Below are 23,690 nucleotides of genomic sequence, written 5' to 3' on the forward strand. Positions count from 1 at the left end.
GTAGGCAAATTTACATGGGAGCAAGTGGTCCTTCAAGTAGCCTATACCAGACAAAGTGAATTTCCAAACCAACTGTGAATGCCTAAAGAGGTTCCTTGGGAGGTTGGGCAAGGCTACCTAGAGACTATACCATCAGCTGAGAGGCTCCACACTTGCTGAAAAGTATATGTTGTGCATGTCCCCATTTACGTTTTTCAGTTACTACAGATAGGCTAACTCTTCCCCAGTCCATGAAGAACTTGCAACCAGCAAGCCTTCACCCCACCTCAGCAACAGACAACAACTGCATGGCAGCGAGATTAATTCAGCCTTGTAAATAAGCCACAAAGTTACAGGCCTGCGAAGAGGCTAGATTACTGCACTGCCATGTTGGACACAGAAGAGGGGAACCATCTTTTCTGTGTCCAGCATAGAAACCTGGGATACCAGTCACTGAGCAGACGTAAATAATAATGATTTTATTCTAGGAAGTATGCTAACAGAGGAGGGTCAGAGGTGAAAGAATGACTTTCCTTCCACCAAGCTTAGAGGGCACAGAGTGTTGCATCCCACTCGCTCACTCATACTGTATTTTATTTCCTTATTGCCTAGGAAGTTGTTAAATGCAAGGCTGGGTAAGCAATAAGGACAGATGGTTGGAAAGAGAATACAAGGGTAGTAGAATCTTCTTCCTCTTATTCTCACAGTACTGATGAGGAAAATTCTCCGGGAGCTCAACATTAAAAAAAAAAATACTTGCGTAAAATACTAACATCTCATCAGTGTTACAATGCAAAAACTAGCATTCATTTCCAATTCTCAGCGGTTGACTTTTTATCCTAATCCTGGTGTCAAGAACAAAGACAAGAGTAATTATTTGAGACTATAAATCAATTCCATTAAGCTGAACATTTACCAAGTCATGACATCAAATTAAATTGGCAATTAAATAGGCTAACATGACATTTCAAGTTCTCTACAGCGAGCACCACACTGTTTACCTCAACACATTCTCAGGATCTTCATATATATATATATTTTTAAATGAATCAATACATTGGTTGCAACATGACAACTTGTAACACACACAGGGTACTTTATTAAGCATTTAATTATATTGTTTCTTACTGATGCCTCTCAAAGTTGTTTAAGGCTGGAACATTAACTTACCACAGTCATTAGAAGCTTATCAAACCACTGCAGTTTGAGCTCTGATTTCGGCCACATGTCTGGCCGTAAAGCTGTCTTCAGAAGGTTGACACAACGTCGAGAAAGCAGTTCTCCTGGAGAGCCAGCCGTGTTTGAGTTGTCATTTACCTAGAAATTTAACAAGAATAATTACTAAGTAGCAAATACTATTATTGTTGTTGTCAATATTATAACGACAACAACAATAATTTCTATACCACGCTTCCTCTAAGGATCACAGGGCAATTTACAATATAAAAACACATAAACACAAAAAATACCATGGTAACAAACAAAACAATACCCCCCCCCCAAAACACAGAGAGTTTAAAAGGCTGTGCAGAAGTTGCTGGACTATAACTCCCATCATCCCACTGGCCATATTGGTTAGCACTGATGGGCATTGGAACCCAACCACTGCAGGGCCCTAGGCTGCCCATCCCTGCTGTATAGAGAGGGCCAGAAGATGACAAGCTAGACTTGCATGCTGAAGTAGACTCCCCCTGCAGACAAGCCCATCATTTAGCAAATGCAAACAAAAAGGGAACTGTTACTATGAATTATCGTTTGTGGGTCTGAACAGAGGACACTTCTCTGAAAGGAGGCCCAGCGAGCTATTATTCCTGCTTCTGTGCGCTATAGGGGTTGCTCCCCAACTAGAAGGCACAAAATGTATAAAAAGCTCTCCAGGCCCCAGAAGAAGAGCAGATTCACCCCACAACGCCTGCTTCAGTGGTGGCCCAAAGGATACAGGAGGTGGAAGGATGTGCCTGTTTGGACCGAAGGGGCCAAGTAGGAGAAGACCTCTTAGAGGTGGAGGTGGAAGGAGATCTCCCAAACCTACTCCAAGGTTTGTGAGATATCCTCCATTTCTAGGCCATGGGATGCTTCTTATGCATTTTGCGTTTTCTTCTGGCCAGGGAGCAACCCTATGATGCATAGAAGCGGAAGGAAATAGCCCTCAGGACCTCCTTTTGGATAAATCATCTCCCACAGGGCAGCCCCCGGTGGCACCACCACCAAGAAGGCCTCACTGTACGGTCCAAGATGGCTGGTACTGGAGAAAGCACTCTTTTAATTGCAGCTGCTCTGGTTACAGTTTAATTACAGAGCACAGTGTCGGAAGACGAGATTAGCAGAAACAAAGTAGAGATTGGGATGCTCATTCTAAGCTTTTATTAAGCAGTATATACAGGACAAAGTGATCATGGCATCCTCTTACTTCAGCTCCGAGAGAGAACACAAAGTAAAAAGTACCAAAACCCAACAGAGCGGAAGTGATAAGGCTAGCTTCCGTTCTCAGGCTTTCCAAGCCTGGAAAGTAAACACAGACATGTGGTGTAACAGTCACACATCAGCAACGGAGGAGTGAAATGCTAACACACAGTTCCTCAGCCTAGTCATTCTCATCACCTCCTTCCTATGCTAGGCATCCCAGTGGGGATAAGAAGCAATGCATTCTGTAGCCTGCAAAGAAGTCCTACTCCACACGACCCATGGAAAGTCCAAGGGAGGAGAAGAGCAAATGGAACACTGCAGATCTCCCTTCAATGGAACAGTGATGCTGTCTTTTTCACACCAATCAAGCAAATCATACTGAAGAGAAATGCACAGTACCTGGCAAGCAATTCTAATGAGGAAGTTGATGACCGTATCGGTGTGTTGCTTGTCAATGGGTTTTGAAAGGAGCGCATCAGCTCCAGGCAACGATTGGCTGCGTCCGAATACCTGAAGAAGAAGACGACTAATAAAGCAGCACATCTGAAAGCACATCTGAAGTGAAAAAGGGACGGCAATTTGCTGCGTCCTTGTTGAAACATGCACAGTTCACCAAGAAGATATGAAAAGAAGTACAGGTATAGTTAAATTTTGTCTGCAAGGAAATCGGGGGGGGGGGGGGAGTGACCCTTACTGCACTTATTGCCCCCGTCGCAGTCCTGAACCGCTTCACTTCTTGGCCTGAATCGACCGAAAGCCCCCTCTTCACAGCAGATGAGGCGGAACTGGCTCCTTCGCTACTGGCACCCTGGTCCATATCGGAATCCGGCTTTGGGGGAGGTGGGGAGAGAGGAGAAAGAAGCGCCAAAGAAATTGAACTCAATATGGGATTTCTATAGAAAGGCCAAGGATTCCATACCAGGCAACGAAACAGCTGAAGTCCTCTTACCTGCTGATCTTTGATTCTTTGCAATTCCCATTTGATGACCACTTCTGCCAGGTCCACAGCCAGTTTCCTTTGCTCGATAGTAACACTGGGAGTGAAGCCCAGTCTCTGCATGGCGCTCACCATGTGCTGCACTAAATGGTGCCTCACTGGATAGTAAACCTGTGGAAATTTCACCCACAATTATTGATATAAACATATATATTTATACCCTGCCTTTTACCTGACAAGGACTCAATGCAACTTGCAGATAAAATAAGAACAGGTAAAAACATAGAAAAAAACCAATCATTAAACACTATTAAACACACATAATTACCATGAAAACAGCATGGTACCAGTCATTTCATTAAAAGCAGTCCGTTTGCAAAAGCCTCCTAGAATAAGGAGGACTGGAAGCCAATCTAATTTCTCTAGGTAGGGAGTGCCAAAGTCTAGGAGCAGCCACCGAGAAGGCCCTACCAAGCATGCCTGTGAGGGTGGCAGGACCGAGAGAAAGGCCTCCCCCAAAGATCTCAGAACCCAGTCGGACAGCTTGGACCTAAGCAGTGTGCATAGGGCTTTTAGGACATAACCAGCACTTTGAATTGTGCCCAGAAACAGACCAGTAGTAGAGATGCCGTAACAAGGGAGTCGTATGTTTCCTAGAACCAGCCCTAGTCCACGATCTGTCTGCGGCTCTTTGAGCCCATTCACGTTTCTAAACACTTTTCAAAGGCAGCCCCACACGGAGCATGTTACAATGGTTATCTCCCTATATAATGTCCATACCTTCTACAAATATGATTTATCCTTCGGAATTAAGAAGGAAGAGAGTTCTCTCTCCCTTCCTCCATTCTCCTGCCACTGGAGCAAAATTAATGGTAAGTACAGGGGCTGAGAAAAAGATGTAATCTTTATGTTCCCGGGAGGGTGGAGGAATTAGGAATGGACCCCATCGTCGTGCTTCCAATGACAACAGGAGATACAGGAATCCGATATACGCTCAGAAATAATACCAGATATTTTCCAAGTTACAAAAAAGAAAAAACCCATTTCAGTCATTTCCAAGCCTTGGGATGCCCATCCGAGCAAATCTCTGAATAACCCTGCACCACACCTTCTGAATGGCCGGAATGTGCCCTTGAAATTTGATAATGCTTCTTGCTCGCGGGCAGGGGAAAAGGGCATGGATTTTGCATGGCTGTGATGCAGTATATTGTGTAAAGGTAAGAGAGACATCCATCCTTCTGCCCACTTTTGCCTCTGGCCCTGGTATCTCCTGGAAGGTAGGTTGCACAGGAGGCAAAGTTGTGCTTGGAGTGTACAAAGTTCCCCACCCCTGGGCTAAACAGCGTTGGCAACTAGGCATTCATCAGGTGTGGGGCAATGTTGTTTTTCAGTCCAGGAGCCTCAGGTTTTTCTAACCGAGCTGATAAATATGCTTTACAGGTTATGAAGCTGGGAGCCATCTAACTCTTCCTCCTCAATTCAAGCTGTGCAAAGCAGGCCTAGGGACACACTGATTCCGCCAGTGCCTTTGAAACCTAGCAGGGTCAGTGCATTACAAGGAAGAGAAAAGCCAAGCTTTCTAGTTTGTATACTGTATTTTAAGTGCCTCTGGCCGATGGATTACAGACCACTTTCATCTCAGGTTTGCGATTCTCTCTCGAGCCCACAAAAAGAGCAAATCTTTGGGGTATTATTCTAAAGTGACAAAAGCGCTTTCGCAGTAGCTCCAAATGACCAGAAACGTTGGGAGAAGGAGTATTCACTGGACCAAGAGCGCAACAGTTCTCGCCCTGCACCAAAATTACTCCCCTGGGCCCTCAGAGGCAATCCAGCCTGAAAATCAACACAAAGTACCCTTACAAAGTGTTCTGTGCTGAAACAAGCCACTCCAAATTTGATTTGTGTTCTCTGGCATTTAAGAACATCTCAGAGGGTTTCTGTGTGCACTGAAAATTTATGCCATGCAAACACCACTTATGAAGTTATTTGGGTCAAGGCCAATCTTAATGCCTAGTATGAGACAGAGAGAACATTATGGCCGGCATCGTATCCATTCATTACACTGTTAATCCATTTTATGGAATAACGTGTGAGGAAGCAGCTTTCAGACTGGCCACTTGCTCAGAAGCAGCTCAACAAGTAATCAGACCGGATGAAAGGGAGCAAGCTCCCAGTCCCCTCCAAATCAATGGCTTATAACCCTCAGAGGAGAGGAGCCCAGTGATGGCAGGCAGAGGGGAAAGAGAACTGGTGGGCAGGATAGGTGCAATTTTCAACCTTGTCCCCTGGTGAGCAGGATTTCTTTGGTGTAATGCTCTCCACAGGGAGGCTCGCCCTGGCACCTTCCTTTCATATCTTTAGGGACCAGGAAAAAAACATTCCTCTTCTCCTGGGCCCTTGGTTAATTAAACCATCCATGGCCTTTTAAACTGTGCTGGTGGGGGGTATTGTTTTCGTAAGTAATTTTGTGTTTCTAGGCTGTAAACCGCCCTGTGATCTTCAGATGGAGGGTTGTAGAGAATTTTAATAAATAATAATGATAAATACCTTGAAGTGCTGGACTATTAAATGCAAAATATGGACCAGCTGGGGAACGGTGTGACCTTCTTCCACTATGATTTTCCTTGTCCAGTGGGTCAGCATCTGGTGGCCATCTTCCATCCGAGCAGGCACTGCTGGCGTCAGAATAGCCATGGCTTGCCGGACAATGGCTCGTGCCTCCATCGCATGAGCCTTCAGGAGGCTGTGAAACACCTGAAGAGGAGGAGAACACAAAGAACTGTATAAAATAAAATCCAGAAAAGGAAATGAAGGTTGTCAATAGGGGGTCTGGACCCACAGCTGAGTCAAGAGGCTACACCAGGTGAAGTGCGCCAATGTTGCTGCTGCCATGTTGGATTCCAACTAAGCCTATCTAGACCAAAGAAGGCCTTCTCGGTAGTGGCACCCTCCCTGTGCAACGCCCTCCCTTCAAATGTCAAGGAGATAACGAATTACATAACTTTTAGAAGACATCTGAAGGCAGCCCTGTTTAGGGAAGTGTTAAATGTTTTTTCTATTTTTTATAGATGTTGTACGTTGCCCAGAGTGGAACCCCAGCCAGATGGGCAGGGTAATAATAATAATAATAATAATAGTAATAATAAACATAAACACTTGTTTTATCAATTTACATGAGTTCTGCAACATACCATTTTTTTAATACGATACATATTTCTGGCCAATTACATGCCCACCTTCCTATATCTATCCTGAGAGAGCGCTGTATGTAGCGGGGGCATCCTGTTCACTTTCCAGTCTATTTCTGCAGCTTTCTAAAAACTTCTCCCAGCATGCAAAATCAATAACTTCTCAGCCTTTCGGCTAAGGTTAAGTGTAAAAAAAACAAACACCGCTTTTCATTTAGTAGTAATGCTAAGCTACACTGCTCTGTGAACTGACATTTTAGGGTTAACAATGTGTATTATTAAGTATAAATCAAAAGTGCAAACATGAAAGTGGAACCCATGTGGTAGACTGTAAGTCAGAGGTGGGTTTTGGGTCCAGACCAGTTAAAGACCACTGTGTATAATTGATAATTTGGCGCTTTTTGTAAAACTACCAAGTGGACAACATAATGGAGGAACAGTCATTTTATTTCCATCCTCCCATGTATTGGAGTGTCTGCTCCAAGATCTTTCCGGCTCCCTGGAATCTTCCTCCAACCACAAGTACTATGATTTTCAAAACACACTTGCCCAGGAGGGTTAGACAATAGGAAGAACGGATTTGTCCACAGAGTTGTCATCATCACAACATTATCTTTGGCCAACTCATGTGAAAGCTGCACAAACAGCACAAACCCGACCACTATTCTCATCATCGTGAATATCTCAAACCCCACCAACCTTTATGTTTTATAGCTAACACTCTTCCGCACCCCTGTCCTAATTAGGTGAAGGGTGGTCTATAAATTCAAACATTCAAAAAATGTCTATCTCTGAGGGCCTTCTGACGGTTTCCCCTACTGCAAGAAGTGAAGTTACAAGGAACCAGGAAGAAGACCTTCTCGGTAGTGGCACCTGCCCTGTGGAATGCCCTCCCGTCAGATGTCGAAGAGATGAACAACAATATGACTTTTAGAAGACATCTGAAGGCTGCCTTGCAATGGGAAGTTCTAATGCTGGAGTGTTTATTGTGCTTTTAATATCTTGTTGGGAGACGCCTAGAGTGGCTGGGGCAACCCAGCCAGATGGCTGGCACATAAATAATAAAATTATGATTGTTATAATGTATCTGGTACATATGTAGCTATATACGGCCACGAACCTGGATGAATTCAAAACAGGGTGGGACAAATTCATGGAGGACAAGGTTATCCATGGCCACAATCCATGGTTGCAGGTGGCAGTGCTTCTGAAGGCTAGTTTTAGAAAGCACAGGAGGTGAGATGCTCTTGTGCTCAGCTCCTGCCTGAGGGTTTCGCACGGGCATCTGAGTGGCCATTGTAAGAACAGGATGCTGGGCTAACTGGACCTTTGGCCTGACACCACAAGCTCTTAAGATGTCCACTTAACATGGCTACTTAACCAATGTCCAGTTTCAAAGAATGGGGGGGGGGGCACGCAGAAAGATTGTGGACACGTTTTAAATATGAATCTACACACACATATTACCTGTAAGACTATCTTCTTGTGAATGGCAAACTTGGCGATGATATGCGCTAGGAGCAAGTGTCCGCTGTATTTGCAGGCTGGGTCCACGCATGCCTTCGAGAGCAGGCAGGGCCAGGCAAAGGTCATGAGGCGCCGCAGCTTGCTGTTCCGGTTCTTGTTGTTGTCATGAATGTGGTGCGGCGCATGCTCCACGAGAAGAGTGGCAAACTGCAAGAGGTAAATCCTGAGCGAATCGAGCATGTCAGCTTGCTTTTCTGGATCAAGTACCTGACCCCAAAACAGGAAAAGGAAAGGAATTTCAGGATGCATCGCCAAACAAAGTGCAAGGGGCTCAATTCACCAGGAGCTACTGCTAGGAGCTACTGGGAACCTGCAGCTTTGTGCATGGCTGTTCCATGTCTTAAGACCCCAAAGGGCTGGAGACTTTCTCAAGGCAGCAAAGGTTTTCCAGGTAATGGAATGTCTCCAGCCACCCAAGGCTGGCCATAGAGAATCTTCGCACCAGGAAATGCCACAAAGGCTTCCTGATCAAGCTGAGACCTTGCCTTGGAAACAAACGACAGTCCTTACTGATCTCAACTTGACCACCACCCCAACGCCCAGTTTGGGTTTGTTTGCTTTTTCCCCTCCTTAGGCTGAACTACCTTTGTTATAAATACACTGGTGATGCTTTCGGGGTTATCTCCTTCTGGGTTGGGGGGCCCCAGAAGCTGTTCGCCTTCTCCCTTTTCAAAGCTGTGCAAGAAAGCCGGATTCAGAATGTGTTGCAGAACCTGCAGATTGGGGGGGGGGGGGGAGAGAGAAATCATTTATTTGTTTATTTTGAATGGTTTCTGTCCTTTCTCCCTAAAAAGATTAAAGTGGTTCACAATAAAATGAATTAAAAAATCAATAAGATGTAACTATCAAGGTCTCTTCTCCCCTGCCCACCCCTCCCACCCCCCACAATTCTAAGTTAAAATAATGCTTTTAAAAGCAATTGATGACTGATGCTAACCGATAACTAAAAACCTCAACTATTATGGAGAAAACTCTCCAAGTGTATCAGGCTTCTGCCAACTAAGGCTTAACTCCTTGATATCCACTTTCTTCGATCAAATTATGTGCAAGAGAGGTTAATTATGTGCCACCAAATTAGCAAACCAGCTGCAGATCTCTTATGCTTTCTATGCTTTTATTATGGTCTTTGGCACTGAACAAGCTGTTGCCTCTGCTTCAGAGTAAATATACAGAAACACAGCAACTATGCTTACAGCAAGATATACTACACTAACAACCAGGGCAATTAATTTTAAATTATCTTAAAATTTCAGCGATAAGGTTTTTTTAATGCATAACAATGCAAGCAGGAAGCTTCCCTGTTCTCTTCTAAAGTGCCAGATAATTGCAAACTTAGCAGGCAGGACTATGACTGATTAGTGCCAAGAGTCACTGTGGATCCCTCTGGAAATTAAGCTTCTTCCGCCAAAAAAAGAAAGGCTGCAGGCAAACAGGTATGTCAATATTCAAGAATCGGGGCAATCAAATGGAAGTTGAATAATTGTTGACTTCACCCATTATTGCTCTTCTTTAGGCTTGGCATTTTCACAGAAGTAGTTCTGCCAATTATCAAACTCTTGTTGACATTTAAGCAAGCAACTTGCATTGCCCACGGAAATGGAACCTAAAAATACTAACCCGTTTTCATTTAAATGATTTGCTTTACCTTGGCTTTAAGCTCATCTCCAAAGTTGGGATCACTGAAGTCAACAAAGCGGAAGAAGAGTGCCCGTTTTTGGGCAATGGTGTAATTTTTGGGAATCTCCTCTTCCATGTATTCTTTTAAGAAAGTCATGTTGCAGAGGAAACGGCCGGTAAAGGCCCGGAGAAGCTGGAAGAGCAGCTCTATATCACCATAATTCCGCCTAAGGAAAAAGTAAAATATACAAAGCTAAGCAACATCAAGCTAAGAAAGGAGTTCTGAAAAAGACGTGCTCTGTATAATGCTGAAACACCCAAATTTCCAGTGGACACCTTACAAAGAAAGCTAGCTCCTACCAGCTGCCCAGCTAACCCATCATTCTCCTTCCTCACCAGCAAGAAGTATTTCCCCATCACTTGCTCACTCTGGTATGGGAAACTTTGGCCCTCAAGCTGTTGCTGAACTACAACTCCCATCAGACCCAGCAAGCATGGTCAATGGTCAGAGTTGATAGGAGCTGCAGCTCAACAACTTCTCAAGGGCAAAAGGTTTCCCCACACCTGAGCTAAAGTGAAGTCAGCTTAGCTTCCCAACTACCCAAGAGGCCTCTGTTTAACCAGAGCATACATTAGGATGAGGAACCTGTGGCCTTCCAGATGTTGGATTCCAACCCTCATCAGCCCCAGACAGCTTGGCCAGTGGTCCAGGGAACAATGATGGCACCATTTTGGCTGCATAAGGACTGGCACTTGGGAGACTTGGAGAATTGCTATTAGCCTAGATCAGTAACTGCAGGCCTGGGGGCCAAGCACAGCCTTCCGGCCCTCTCTCTCTCGGAACTCTCCCGGGACAAAGCTTTTGCTAGCCCTCCTTCGTGCCCTGAGTGTTTTTGCCTGATTGGAATGTGTCCTTGAACTCTGGCAATGCTTCTTGCTTGTCTAGGCTGAGGACAGAGAGGGGAAGGAGGAGCATCTGTAGAAACGAGCCGCTTGTAATATTTGCATCGATTGCTCCACCCACTTTTGCCTCTGGCCCGCCCACCACTGCCATGTGGCCTTTGGAAGGTTGTCCAGAAGGGAATGCGGCGCTCTTGGCCATGAAAGGTTCTCCATCCCTGGCCTACACGGCAGCATTCGCAGATCGACATACTTGCAGTAATTCAATAAGCAGTACGCCAGCAGCTTTGGTTCCTTCCAGTTTGTGGCTGCCATGTTCTCCTTGCGGTGCCTTTCCTGAAAAGCTTCGCTGACCCACACTCGCCTGAGCTGGCTCACTAAGGAATGCTGGTTCGCCAGCCAGCACTCATCATTCTTCACTATAATACTTATGATCTGTCAAAACAAAAGCAAGGACATGTACGCGGTACTTAAATAGCCCTAAGCGGGTTATTAGTTATGTCCATTTAATGTTTCCTTTCCAGTAGTTCTGGAGAAAGACATTAAGAACTGCTCTCATCTCTTCAAACCATAAGGGAAATGGGATCAAAGCAGGAAGGTGGGGGGGAGGGAGGGAGCAATACAGGAGCGTATCCAGTTTAGAAGAATTTCAAAAGGAGGTCAGATACACACACACAAGTGCTGCCAATCTACTATATATTTTGGAAAGCGGTTTGTTTGTTTTCTATGCATTCAGACGCCTCTTGAGATATCATTGCCAAACCCGGCATGAGGGTTCCTGAGGAGGCAGGAGCAGACTTCGTCAATGTCTGGACACCAGGCACAATTTTAATTCAAGATGGTGGACCAAAATGTGACTTTGGTGTTTTTTGGCACATGTTCAGCTCCCTCTCAATATATAATCACCAAACTCAGCATGAGAGTTCTGGAGGAGGGTGTCTTCATAGTCATTTGGAGGCCAGGTGCCATTTTGAACCAAGATGGTGGACCAAAAAAATGGCTCTCCTGTGACTTCACCTGAGTTGTTTTCATGACGGGTCCAAACGCACAAATTACATTATCTATTTAAAAAATCACATTTTTTTCTGGTTTCTAAAAGTTCCTGGGCAGCACCGGGCACTCCTTGCTAGTAAAAACAACAACAAAGGATTAGGAATAGACTGATGGGACAAACAGAGGAGTGGGGGGAGAACTACCATTGAAATACACCAAGGAGGAATTGTTCTTGGACAGATTCCCCAAATCTCAAACCAAAACAGAAGGCGCAGGTGTGAACTATTTAGTGCAATTCGGTAGGTGGAATGCCATACCTTGATAGCCTGAAACTGGAGATCAAGGCGCATTGTGCTGGTGCTGGGAGAGCCAGGGCGAACAGCTGCTTGAGTACCAACGGGTATCAATAATGTGATGAAGCGATTTGGATTAGCTGCCAGAACATCACGCAGTGGCTTCGCATCTTTATGTTTTAAAAAGCTCTGGTTTTGAAACGATAAAAGAAAACTCTTGATGAAGGCAAGGAATTGTTTCGGAAGTCTGCCAGCAACATACATTGTGCAGTTTTATACATGGGTGCAGTGTCAGCTATATCTGAGCAATCTTACGCTTAAAATTGCTTACTTAAATATCATACATTATTTACATCAGTCATCTCAAACTTGGTGCCCTTCAGAAAACAATGGGCTACAAAAAGCCATCATTAAAACACTGGCCATGCTAGCTGTGGCTGATGGAAGCCAGAGTCCAGCAATATCTAGAGGGCACCAGATTAGGAAGACTGAGCTAGAGCAGTGGGCAGACTTCAGGTCCTGATCAAGTCCAAGTCCTGATACAACAAAACACTAATGGAGCAAATAAAGATGAAAGAACTGTTCTAAATCTTCACCTGTACACTCCCTTCCCTATGTCTCCTCCTTTATGCAGCTCCCTCCGTTCTTCATGCTGGTAATTATATTTCTTACTATATAATAAAATTTTAAGGATGTTTTCACACTGCAGTTTGCATAGCCTCCAATAGGCAGCCGAGAGAACGGCAGCGTGATGACAAAACATAAGACTGTTGCCCAGTAGGTGAGAGAGAAAGTGGACAATCCAGATCAGCTGCTTAGGAAGAGCCAGGCCAAGACAGTTCCCCAGCATCTGTCTTGCTCATATATGAGGTGCAGTGTGACAGCCAATGATGAAGTTTCTGCCTTAGCACTGTAGGAGGCCAAGGAGGAGACAAGGCAAAGTAGGGCAGAATGGTTACTGGGGAGACGCCCCAGACATCTGTGGCTTGCATAGGCAGTGTTTTGGCAACGCTGTAAAGTGAGGAGCACAGTTTGGCCAAGTGAGCTACAAAGCAAAATAGAATAGCAGCACAGTTGATGGAATAGCTGACCAATCAAAGCACTTTCCTGGAGTTTGGCTGCTGTTGCATGGGGCTCAACAACCTGGGAAGGTAGTGTGCCTAGGAGAAGGAAAACTCTGATCCTAAACCTCTAGTGCCTTGCGGGATATCTTCAGAATAAAAGCCTAAGGAGTAAACTCTGCACATATCTGGAGTGGAGGCCCTAAGATGGTTGGGATGATGCCTTGTACACCTCCTTCCGGCAACTCCTGCAGCCAAGCTGGTACATTGCTCTGCTTTCCTCTGGACCACATCAGTGAGGCCAAGAGGGGGGTCTGGGCAGCCCAGGTCCTCCATACACACAGCCCAAGCTTGCTCCCTGAGAAGGTCACTTTGGTGCTGCTAATACAGCAGTCTGACTTCACCCCCGGAGGTGCACTCCATTATTTCTCAAGACAGACGGATGCCAACAAAAAACGATGGAATAGCCCAGCTTCCCTTCTTTTCCTCTGCTGCAGCCCATGGCTGCTGCTAGGTGACAGCGGAGAAAGATCTTACACTTGCAAGCACCTTGATCATCCACCAGCATTGAAAGTCAATCAAACAAAGCAAAACACCATGAGTTACCATGAACATCCTGCTCCACTGTGGATCATTTAAGGTTGCTTCCATCATGAACAACTCAACCGTCTGTGATGGATGACGCGTCAGAAACTTTATTAATGGTTCCCTGAACGGACTGCCAGCCTGCGAAAACAAATCCCAGAGAAAAAGAAGCTTCATTTAGCATGTGGACAAGTTCAAGGCAGCTAGAGTTGCACTCTTGGGTTATGTTTTTCTAAGGACTGCAAACATGCCAGCAGTGCCCAAGCCTAGAATTATGGTTTTCTCTCCAGCACATCTGAACCTTCAGTGTTTTCAGTTGGGAAATGTTTGAAATGTCACAATATCTGGCCCTTTCTCTCAAGGGCAAACTAAGCAAAACGTTTCTATATAGCTACAGCGGAACATTATATTTCTACATGTAATTCTAATCTGACCACAAGTTTGATCTCCCTCCACTTTATATATGTATGTATGTATGTCCCTGGGGGACGCGGTGGCGCTGTGGGTTAAACCACAGAGCCTAGGACTTGCCGATCAGAAGGTCAGCGGTTCGAATCCCCATGACGGGGTGAGCTCCTGTTGCTCAGTCCCAGCTCCTGGCAACCTAGCAGTTCGAAAGCACGTCAAAAAAGTGCAAGTAGATAAATAGGTACCGCTCCAGCGGGAAGGTAAACAGTGTTTCCATGCACTGCTCTGGTTTGCCAGAAGCGGCTTAGTCATGCTGGCCACATGACCCGGAAGCTGTACGCCGGATCCCTCGGCCAATAAAGCAAGATGAGCGCCACAACCCCAGAGTCATCCGCAACTGGACCTAATGGTCAGGGGTCCCTTTACCTTTATGTATGTCCCTCTCTGTATGTGTGTGTGTGTGTGTGTGTGTGTGTGCGCGCACACACACACACACACACACACACACAGTTAAATTCTCATTTGAACCTTGAAAATCCATTAGAACTAGTTCCAAACTCTTTTAAAAATGGAGTAGAGTACAAGAGGGGTGTCCACAAATCAATGTTTTAAATCAAATGGATTCCACAGGGGAGTTGAAACAATTCAAAACACAATTAAAGCAAGTATTACAAATGGAAGAGCAGAAGCAATTAAGGAAATTAAGTGCCATTTTACCTCTATCAACATAGCCCGTTCTGTTTTCATCACAACTTCCAGTAAGGGTTTAACGAGTGTCTGAGGAGCAGCTGGGATCAGATGAAATAGGTTTATAATTGCTGAGCAAATCTTCATTTCCTACAGACAAAATGGAAACATTAGCAAGCATCCATTTACTTTAAGGCAGCGTTCGAATGCAACACACAACAGATCCTAATGGGAACTCTATTCCCCTTTCTAGGTGTTAGCATGGCTGGCAAACCAAAGCAAGGAGTTAAAACAACAACTACTTACCCAGGGCACGTAAGATAGCTGTTTTGTTCTGGGGGAGGGGGGGCAATGGGTGGCTAGATGGTTCAGTTTGCTTCAATAGTGCAACTTTAAAACTTTGGGGTTTTATTTTTTTTAAAAAAATGGTATGACAACAGCGGTATGGAGGTTTGTGAATGTCCAATGTTGGCCACACTAACTGCGTGACTCTCTCCAAAAGGCAAAAGCTGCTGCTAAAAGCTGGCTTGTACAAAACTATAAAGGAAGAGTTCTGTTTGGCCTGCATCAGAGTTCAATTCATATGGGCTAGCAACTTCAAAATTCAACTCTACCCTCCTACAGCAGAGGCTGGTCCATTGGGGCAAGCAGGGCACTGCCACACAAACCTCAGCCTGCCTTCATCCAGCCTCGACCGATCTGCCTTCTAAGCTACAAACAGTCCAGGAGATCACAGAAATCCTGCCAGCTTCCTCTTCCTTAGCCTGCATGTTGCCCTTGCTGAGGTTAGCAGGGAGGAGGATGGGGACAAAACTAGAATTACAGTGGTGCCTTGCAAGACAAAATTAATTCGTTCCGCGAGTTTTGTCGTCTTGCGATTTTTTTCGTCTTGCGAAGCACGGTGTCGGGAAAGTTTTGGAAAAGCTTCAAAAATCACCAAAGTCTTTAAAAACCTCAAAAAAGGCTACCACACCGCGTGCTATGAGTTGCTCCTCGAAGTCAAGTCGCAACTGTATTAACGGTGTTAAGAAAAAGGAAACAAACTTGCAAGACGTTTCCGTCTTGCGAAGCAAGCCCATAGGGAAAATCGCCTTGCGAAGCAGCTCAAAAAACCAAAAACCCTTTCGTCTAGCAAGTTTTTTGTCTTGCGAGGCATTCGTCTTGCGAGGTACCACTGTATCTGGCTCTACTTCCCATTGGCTCTGTTCCACCTATGGTTCGGACTCCCTGCATTCTGCCTCACCAGTCCCAAAGGTCATCAGCCACCGACCTCCGAGCTCTTCCACAGACCCCAACGCAGCAAACTTCCACTTAACCATTTGGGTAGTTTCTTATGTCGGGTTATGACAAACACCGTAGAAGGAAAAGGGGCAAGAAATTGTGCATGCATACACACAGTACATTAGGTCTAGCAAGGTGGTTGCATTTCCTGAACTGAATGAAGCACAAGTCTCCCCCACTTGAACAGAGAGGCCTGCACAGCCGTCAGACGTTAGAATTAGGAGTGGGGCCTCAGCTTTTGCTTTGAAATCTGTTCCTTTTAGATGTTAGCAACTCAAGAAGGCTTCCGCTCAACGTATGTACAGGGAGGGAGGGAAACTGCACCAAAAACTTCCTAACTTATTCATTATTATTTTTTAAAAAAAGAAGAAAACATGCTTTATAAGTCCTTCCACAGGTCACAGCAAATGCTACTGATACAACTCCGCCACAGACAAACAACAGAGGACAAGTCACAGCACTGCACTCAAGGCACAATGCACTTCGCCCAGTACATAACAAATACAGCTAACAAACCATAGCAAAACAAACCATAAACAGAGAGAGAGGGGGAGAGGGAGAAGGAGAGAAAGAAAGAGACAAAGGAACGGAACGGAACCCAAACAAAGAACCTCCTGGGCACCTCCACTGAAAGTTCTCACCTCTACCCCTTCCATGGCAGGCTGAACCGAAACAAAACAAAACAAAAATTCACAGCGTGAACAACAACGACAACCACAAAAACGTAAATGCAAAAGAAAAGTGTATATGCTATGCTTCAGAGCAGAGTCAGAAACTGACTTTAGTAGGGTTAGATTCTCACCTCAAACTGACAGAATGGAGACAAGGAACATCTCCCGCACTCGGAAATACTCTCCTGAGGATGGGGAGGAAAAGCATCTTTTTTTTGTTTTGGCTGTTTGTACACACACTGAATACATACAACTTCCCATATATATATCTATATATATATTTAAAGCTTGCACACAAGGAGGAAGAGGAAGGATATTAAGGGATGAACAAGACAGTGAAGGCCGCATTCAGATTATCTTGGGAGACAGGCAATGCCCACAGAGACAACAGAAAAACAAACCACCTTTCAACGCTCAATAGAGTAGAACAGAACAAACCGGAATCACAAACGATACCCTTGGCAAAAAAAAAGGTTGTAGTATGGCATTTCTATGTAATATATGTACCCAGAGGAGTGCTGAGCAAAGGTAACTGTTGAGAGTGAGGAAAAGTGTGTTTTGAGTGGAAGTGTGAGCAAATGGGTGTTGATGCAGACTGGCTGAGCTATGGGTGTGTTTGAGCAGGTGCAAAATGTGTGAGCAACTGAGCGAGTGGAACCACAGTTTTACATCATACTGTATTATTGTATTTTGCTGTTTGATTACTCTCACAAACCATTTTAATGAAAATTAAAATGAAACTTTAAGAGGCGTTTTGGGGCTAACCTAGTAAAACTGATGTGCGTCATAATAATTAACAACAGCGCTTAGTAGCATTTCCACCGGGGAGAGAACAGGCACACATTTTTACCACTTCTCAACAGAAGTCATGGCAAGGTCTTAAAATGCCTGTGAATGGTTAGAGGATGGAAGCAGGATCTTCTGAGATTTGTAGGGCAGCTTATCAAACAGCCTGAAGAGGAGGGGACTCTCAAAATGCACATTAGTCACTGACTAAGTTTGGATGATGCTATATTGGCTGAATTAGACAAGATAAGATTGCTACATACAGTTGCTTCATTCTTCTCTTTGCATAAGCCAGGAAGTCTTTAGTTAACTTTAGTTTCTTGTTACATCCAAACCAGGAAATCATAGTTAAAGATTTCCCAGTAAACCAAGATATGAAGCCATGGTAAAGGTAAAGGTAAAGGTAAAGGGACCCCTGATCATTAGGTCCAGTCGCGGACGACTCTGGGGTTGCGGCGCTCATCTCGCTTTACTGTCCGAGGGAGCCGGCATACAACTTCCAGGACATGTGGCCAGCATGACTAAGCTGCTTCTGGCGAACCAGAGCAGCGCACAGAAATGCCATCTACCTTCCCGCCGGAGTGGTACCTATTTATCTACTTGCACTTTGATGTGCTTTCGAACTGCTAGGTTGGCAGGAGCAGGGACTGAGCAATGGGAGCTCACCCCGCCGCGGGGATTCGAACCACCGACCTTCTGATCGGCAAGTCCTAGATTCTGTGGTTTAACCCACAGCGCCACCCGCGTCCCGAAGCCATGGTACAATTCACTAAATACCTTGTCCTGTTTGGAAACCATTAACCATAGTTTCTTGGTTTTGGTATAGCAGAAGACTCTAGTAAGGTGGTGAATCCCTGGCTTGCACAAAGGAAGGAGGAAATCCATAGCGTAGAACAAAGCTTGTTCACATCGCGTCTTATGAAGCTCAGGTGTGATTGCTCAAGCACAGCTACAAGCCTAATCTATATTAGAGGATCGCTGTGAGAACAATATAGGGAGAATGGGGATCTGCCTTGAGCTCCTTGGAGAAAAAGTGACAAATGAAACAATCCATTTTTAGCCGATTTGAAGGAGACACTCTTAATGCATGCCTGCAGCTAAACACAATGGCTGCATGCATATGATCATGCTGTCAACAGTATCCAATACAGCAGTGCCAGCTTTATAATCCATGAAGCCATGAAGCACGGCTTAATTAGCACGGGGAATGCAAACCTCTTGCAGGCAGATACATATTAAAGCAATAAAGAACCTTGTTGTTGTTGTTTTTAATTGGTATGAAAGGAGATTAAGGATTTGGGTAAAGTCTGCCCCAACACACAAAAACACACACACGGGGGGTGGGGGGGGGGAGAGAGAGAGAACAGCATTCTTAAAATTTCAAGTTACGTTTTCCTGAAAGCGCAGTATTTCTATTGCTTTGCAAACAGGGTGGCTTTGCTTCAGACTCTGGGGGAACTCCCAGAGGGATGCTGCACTTGAAGAGCTAGTGGAAAGGCTGAAAGCGAAAGGCTAGGGAAAGCGCCTGCTAGACTTCTCACGATGATGAAGCAACCCCCAGTCACTTCTTCGCTGTCCACAGCATGGAGCCGTATTTTGCACACAAAAACAGGAGGGACACGGCGGAGCAGCACTTAAAATATACTTGCGTTTCACCTCATGGGGGGGGGGGGGAGCAAGAGGAGCACCCCCACGTCCAGTGCCCAGTCCCCCACTCCCCCTCTCCGAATGGTTACTCCTCCCCCAGAGTCAACACTAGTGGCAGCAGAAGGAACTTACTATGATAGCCACAGTTGATTCCCAATAGCTGTTAGGGCAGGAATTCACCATGAGCGATGAAAGTGATAATGCCTAGAACAGTTCTGCAACACACCTCCACATTTTAACAATAGTTGAGACTGCTGTTGGGCCAGACTAACTCCAGTGGCAAGTGCTTACAGGATTAAAGCCCCAGCTGTTAATGGGGATCTGCGATTTTTGAGTGGTCTTGCTGGTCAAGGCTGTAGGCACCAGCATCCCCTTTTCCCCTACCAAACAGAAATGTGGGGGAAGCACGCCAGGTTGGGCAAAGCTTCTCAAAGTCACCCCAGGTAATGTCGCCCGACACAAAACACACACACACACACTGCTGGGTTTTCCTGTTTAGGAGGATAGCCGACTGGGCACCGCTGGTAAGAGGTGCCCTGAGCAGCAATGCCCAACCCTTCTTTCCCACCATTGGCCTTTCCCAACAGGACATAGAATCATAGAATCATAGAATCATAGAATCATAGAGTTGGAAGAGACCACAAGGGCCATCGAGTCCAACCCCCTGCCAAGCAGGAAACACCATCAGAGCACTCCTGACATATGGTTGTCAAGCCTCTGCTTAAAGACCTCCAAAGAAGGAGACTCCACCACACTCCTTGGCAGCAAATTCCACTGTCGAACAGCTCTTACTGTCAGGAAGTTCTTCCTAATGTTTAGGTGGAATCTTCTTTCTTGTAGTTTGGATCCATTGCTCCGTGTCCGCTTCTCTGGAGCAGCAGAAAACAGCCTTTCTCCCTCCTCTATGTGACATCCTTTTATATATTTGAACATGGCTATCATATCACCCCTTAACCTCCTCTTCTCCAGGCTAAACATGCCCAGCTCCCTTAGCCGTTCCTCATAAGGCATCATTTCCAGGCCTTTGACCATTTTGGTTGCCCTCCTCTGGACACGTTCCAGTTTGTCAGTGTCCTTCTTGAACTGTGGTGCCCAGAACTGGACACAGTACTCCAGGTGAGGTCTGACCAGAGCAGAATACAGTGGCACTATTACTTCCCTTGATCTAGATGCTATACTCCTATTGATGAGGCCCAGAATTGCATTGGCTTTTTTAGCTGCTGCGTCACACTGTTGGCTCATGTCAAGTTTGTGGTCAACCAAGACTCCTAGATCCTTTTCACATGTACTGCTCTCAAGCCAGGTGTCACCCATCTTGTATTTGTGCCTCTCATTTTTTTTGCCCAAGTGCAATACTTTACATTTCTCCCTGTTAAAATTCATCTTGTTTGTTTTGGCCCAGTTCTCTAATCTGTCAAGGTCGTTTTGAAGTGTGATCCTGTCCTCTGGGGTGTTAGCCACCCCTCCCAGTTTGGTGTCATCTGCAAATTTGATCAGGATGCCCTTGAGTCCATCATCCAAGTCGTTGATAAAGATGTTGAATAAGACCGGGCCCAAGACAGAACCCTGTGGCACCCCACTAGTCACTCTTCTCCAGGATGAAGAGGAACCATTGATGAGCACCCTTTGGGTTCGGTCAGTCAGCCAGTTACAAATCCACTGAGTGGTAGCATAGTCAAGACCGCATTTTACCAGCTTCTTTACAAGAATATCATGGGGCACCTTGTCAAATGCCTTGCTGAAATCAAGGTAGACTACATCCACTGCGTTCCCTTCATCTACCAGGCTTGTAATTCTGTCAAAAAATGAGATCAGGTTAGTCTGACATGACTTATTTTTCAGAAATCCATGCTGACTATTGGTGATCACAGCATTCCTTTCTAGGTGCTCACAGACTGTTTGCTTAATGATCTGCTCCAGAATCTTCCCTGGTATTGATGTCAGACTGACTGGGCGGTAATTATTTGGGTCCTCTCTTTTCCCCTTTTTGAAAATAGGGACAACATTTGCCCTCCTCCAGTCTGCCGGGACTTCGCCTGTTCTCCAGGAATTCTCAAAGATGACTGCCAGTGGTTCTGAAATCACATCTGCCAGTTCTTTTAATACTCTTGGATGCAGTTCATCTGGCCCTGGAGACTTGAATACATCTAGACTAGCCAAGTATTCTTGTACTATCTCCTTAGTTATTCTGGGCTGTGTTTCCTCTGCTGAATCATTTGCTCCAAATTCTTCAGGTCGGGCATTGTTTTCTTTATCGGAGAAGACTGAGGCAAAGAAGGCATTGAGGAGTTCAGCCCTTTCTGTGTCCCCTGTTTGCATTTCACCATCTTCTCCTCTGAGTGACCCCACGGTTTCTTTGTTCTTCCTTTTGCTACGAACATACCCATAAAAGCCTTTTTTGTTGCTTTTAACCTCTCTAGCAAGCCTGAGTTCATTTTGTGCTTTAGCTTTTCTGACTTTGTGTCTACACGTGCTGGCTATTTGTTTGAATTCCTCTTTGGTGGTTCCCCCCCTTTTCCATTTTTTGTACACATCCTTTTTTAATCTTAACTCAGTTAAAAGTTCTTTAGATAGCCACCCTGGCTTCTTTAGGCACCTTCCATGTTTCCGTCTCATTGGTATTGCCTGAAGTTGTGCTTTTACTATCTCCCTCTTAACAAACTCCCAGCCATCTTGAACTCCCTTTCCTTTTAGTATTACTGTCCATGGGATCTCACCCAGCACTTCCCTAAGCTTTATGAAGTCGGCTTTCTTAAAGTCGAGAAATTGAGTCCTAGTATGCTTGGCTGCTCCTTTCCGCTGTATAGTAAACTTCAGAAGAGCATGATCACTCGCGCCTAATGATCCTTCCACTTCTACCCCACTAACCAGGTCATCAACATTGGTTAGGACCAGATCTAAAATGGCTGTTCCTCTTGTTGCTTCTCCCACTTTCTGGACAATGAAGTTGTCTGCAAGGGCAGTGAGGAATCTGTTTGACCTTATGCTCTTGGCTGAGTTTGACATCCAACAAATATCCGGGTAATTGAAGTCCCCCATTACTACTATCTCCCTTCCTTTTGCATGCTTGGCCATCTGCTCCAGGAAGGCATCATCTATGTCCTCCGTTTGGCTTGGGGATCTATAGTAAACTCCCACAATGAGGTCACTGTTATTCTTCTCTCCCTTAATTTTGACCCAAATGCTCTCACTTTGGCTTTGAGGTTCTAAATCTTGGATCTCTTCACAGATATACACATCCCTGACATATAACGCCACTCCTCCTCCTTTCTTGTCTGGTCTGTTTCTTTGAAATAGATTGTATCCCTCCATTATTACATTCCAATCGTGGGATTTATCCCACCAGGTTTCAGTGATTCCTATTATGTCATATTTAGTTTGCTGTACCAGGAGCTCAAGCTCATCTTGTTTATTTCCCATGCTTTGCGCATTAGTGTACAGACATTGAAGTCCATTAATCATTCCCCCGTGTCTCTTATTTAAGGATTTTCTCCTCCCACCACTAGGTCTGCATGCTCTTTGCTCCATTCGGTCTATGACATTTGGATGATCATCTTCATCAATTGATAGACTCCTACCTTCAGGAGCACTGTCTCCCTCCCCCACATTAGTCAGTTTAAAGCCCTCCTGATGAGGTTTCTGAGATTTTTTGCAAAAACATTCCTCCCAACCGTTGTGAGGTGCAGCCCATCGCTTGCCAGAAGTCCATCTTCAAGAAACTGCATTCCGTGATCTAAGAATCCAAACCGTTCCTGTTTGCACCATTTGCGAAGCCAGTTGTTCACTTCCACTATTTTTCCCTCTCTCCCTGGGCCACGTCGTTCAACTGGGAGGACAGATGAGATGACAATTTGTGCATTTAATTGCTTCAATTTCCTGCCCAGAGCCTCGTAATCTCTTTTGATCTTCTGGAGGCTATTGCTTGCAGTGTCATTGGTTCCCACATGAACCAAGAGGAAGGGGTATTTGTCAGTGGGTTTTATGATTCCTTGCAGTCGTTCAGTTACATCTTGGATCTTAGCCCCGGGGAGACAGCACACTTCCCGAGACATCTTGTCAGGCCCACAGATCACTGCTTCTGTTCCCCTCAGTAGGGAATCCCCTATCACCACTACACGCCTCCTCTTAGGTCTGGTCGGGGTTCTTCTGTGAGCTGTCGGTTCCAAGGTCGCCTGGACATTCCCAGAGGACTGCCTTTGCTCCTCGTCTTCATATACCTGATCGACTGTAATGAGGGAGAGATCCTCAAATGGAGTCTGCTCTTCGTCTTCCATGCTAGGGGAAAGGACCTCAAAGCGATTGCGTATTTCTAAACAATCAGAGCGAACCCTGGGCCTCCTACTTCTTTGAGTCACGTTTCTCCATATATCTGGCTCCTGTGTTGGTGAACTAGCCACCTTCTCAGGGGAGTCCCCTGTCTCTTCCTTGGTGGAGACGGTGTGCTCTGTTGCTTCCAAGAAGAGTTCCAGCTCTCTAATTCTTTGGAGCGTAGCTACACGTTCCTCCAGTTGCTGGACTTTGTCTTTTAAGAGGGCAATCAACATGCAATTGCTGCAGGTAAAGCTGCCTGCAACCTTCTGGCAGGAGAAGCATCTGGCAGGAGAAGCGTTGCCTGGACACCACTGGACAAAGGACCAAGCAGGAGCATCCAGTTTTCCTCCTCTGCTTTCCTGCTCCAGAGTCAGAAGGTTGGTTAAGAGCGCTTCCTGTTCCACCCTGGGCAG

At 45.4% G+C, this 23,690-nt stretch overlaps 1 protein-coding gene across 9 annotated transcripts in view; it reads right to left on the minus strand.

Annotated features, from left to right (window-relative positions):
* Positions 1 to 23,690, minus strand: part of TRRAP (transformation/transcription domain associated protein) — a 166,116-nt gene that overhangs the window by 99,230 nt on the left and 43,196 nt on the right. For 2 of the 9 annotated variants that reach the window (XM_077918583.1, XM_077918580.1), the window contains exons 32-45: positions 16,665 to 16,718; positions 16,504 to 16,524; positions 14,612 to 14,731; positions 13,508 to 13,627; positions 11,865 to 12,029; positions 10,808 to 10,989; positions 9,683 to 9,881; positions 8,622 to 8,750; positions 7,978 to 8,244; positions 5,870 to 6,076; positions 3,335 to 3,493; positions 3,080 to 3,214; positions 2,785 to 2,895; positions 1,150 to 1,296 (exon numbers count right to left, since the gene is read on the minus strand). In XM_077918583.1, the coding sequence (XP_077774709.1) occupies positions 1,150 to 1,296; positions 2,785 to 2,895; positions 3,080 to 3,214; positions 3,335 to 3,493; positions 5,870 to 6,076; positions 7,978 to 8,244; positions 8,622 to 8,750; positions 9,683 to 9,881; positions 10,808 to 10,989; positions 11,865 to 12,029; positions 13,508 to 13,627; positions 14,612 to 14,731; positions 16,504 to 16,524; positions 16,665 to 16,718 (2,016 nt within the window). Of the gene's footprint in view, positions 1 to 1,149; positions 1,297 to 2,784; positions 2,896 to 3,079; positions 3,215 to 3,334; positions 3,494 to 5,869; positions 6,077 to 7,977; positions 8,250 to 8,620; positions 8,751 to 9,682; positions 9,882 to 10,807; positions 10,990 to 11,864; positions 12,030 to 13,507; positions 13,628 to 14,611; positions 14,732 to 16,503; positions 16,525 to 16,664; positions 16,719 to 23,690 lie in introns of all 9 variants that reach the window. The other 7 variants (XM_077918581.1, XM_077918579.1, XM_077918588.1 and 4 more) reach the window with 5 other exon arrangements.

Source organism: Podarcis muralis, chromosome 14 (assembly GCF_964188315.1).
Source record: "Podarcis muralis chromosome 14, rPodMur119.hap1.1, whole genome shotgun sequence".
Lineage (NCBI taxonomy): Eukaryota > Metazoa > Chordata > Lepidosauria > Squamata > Lacertidae > Podarcis > Podarcis muralis.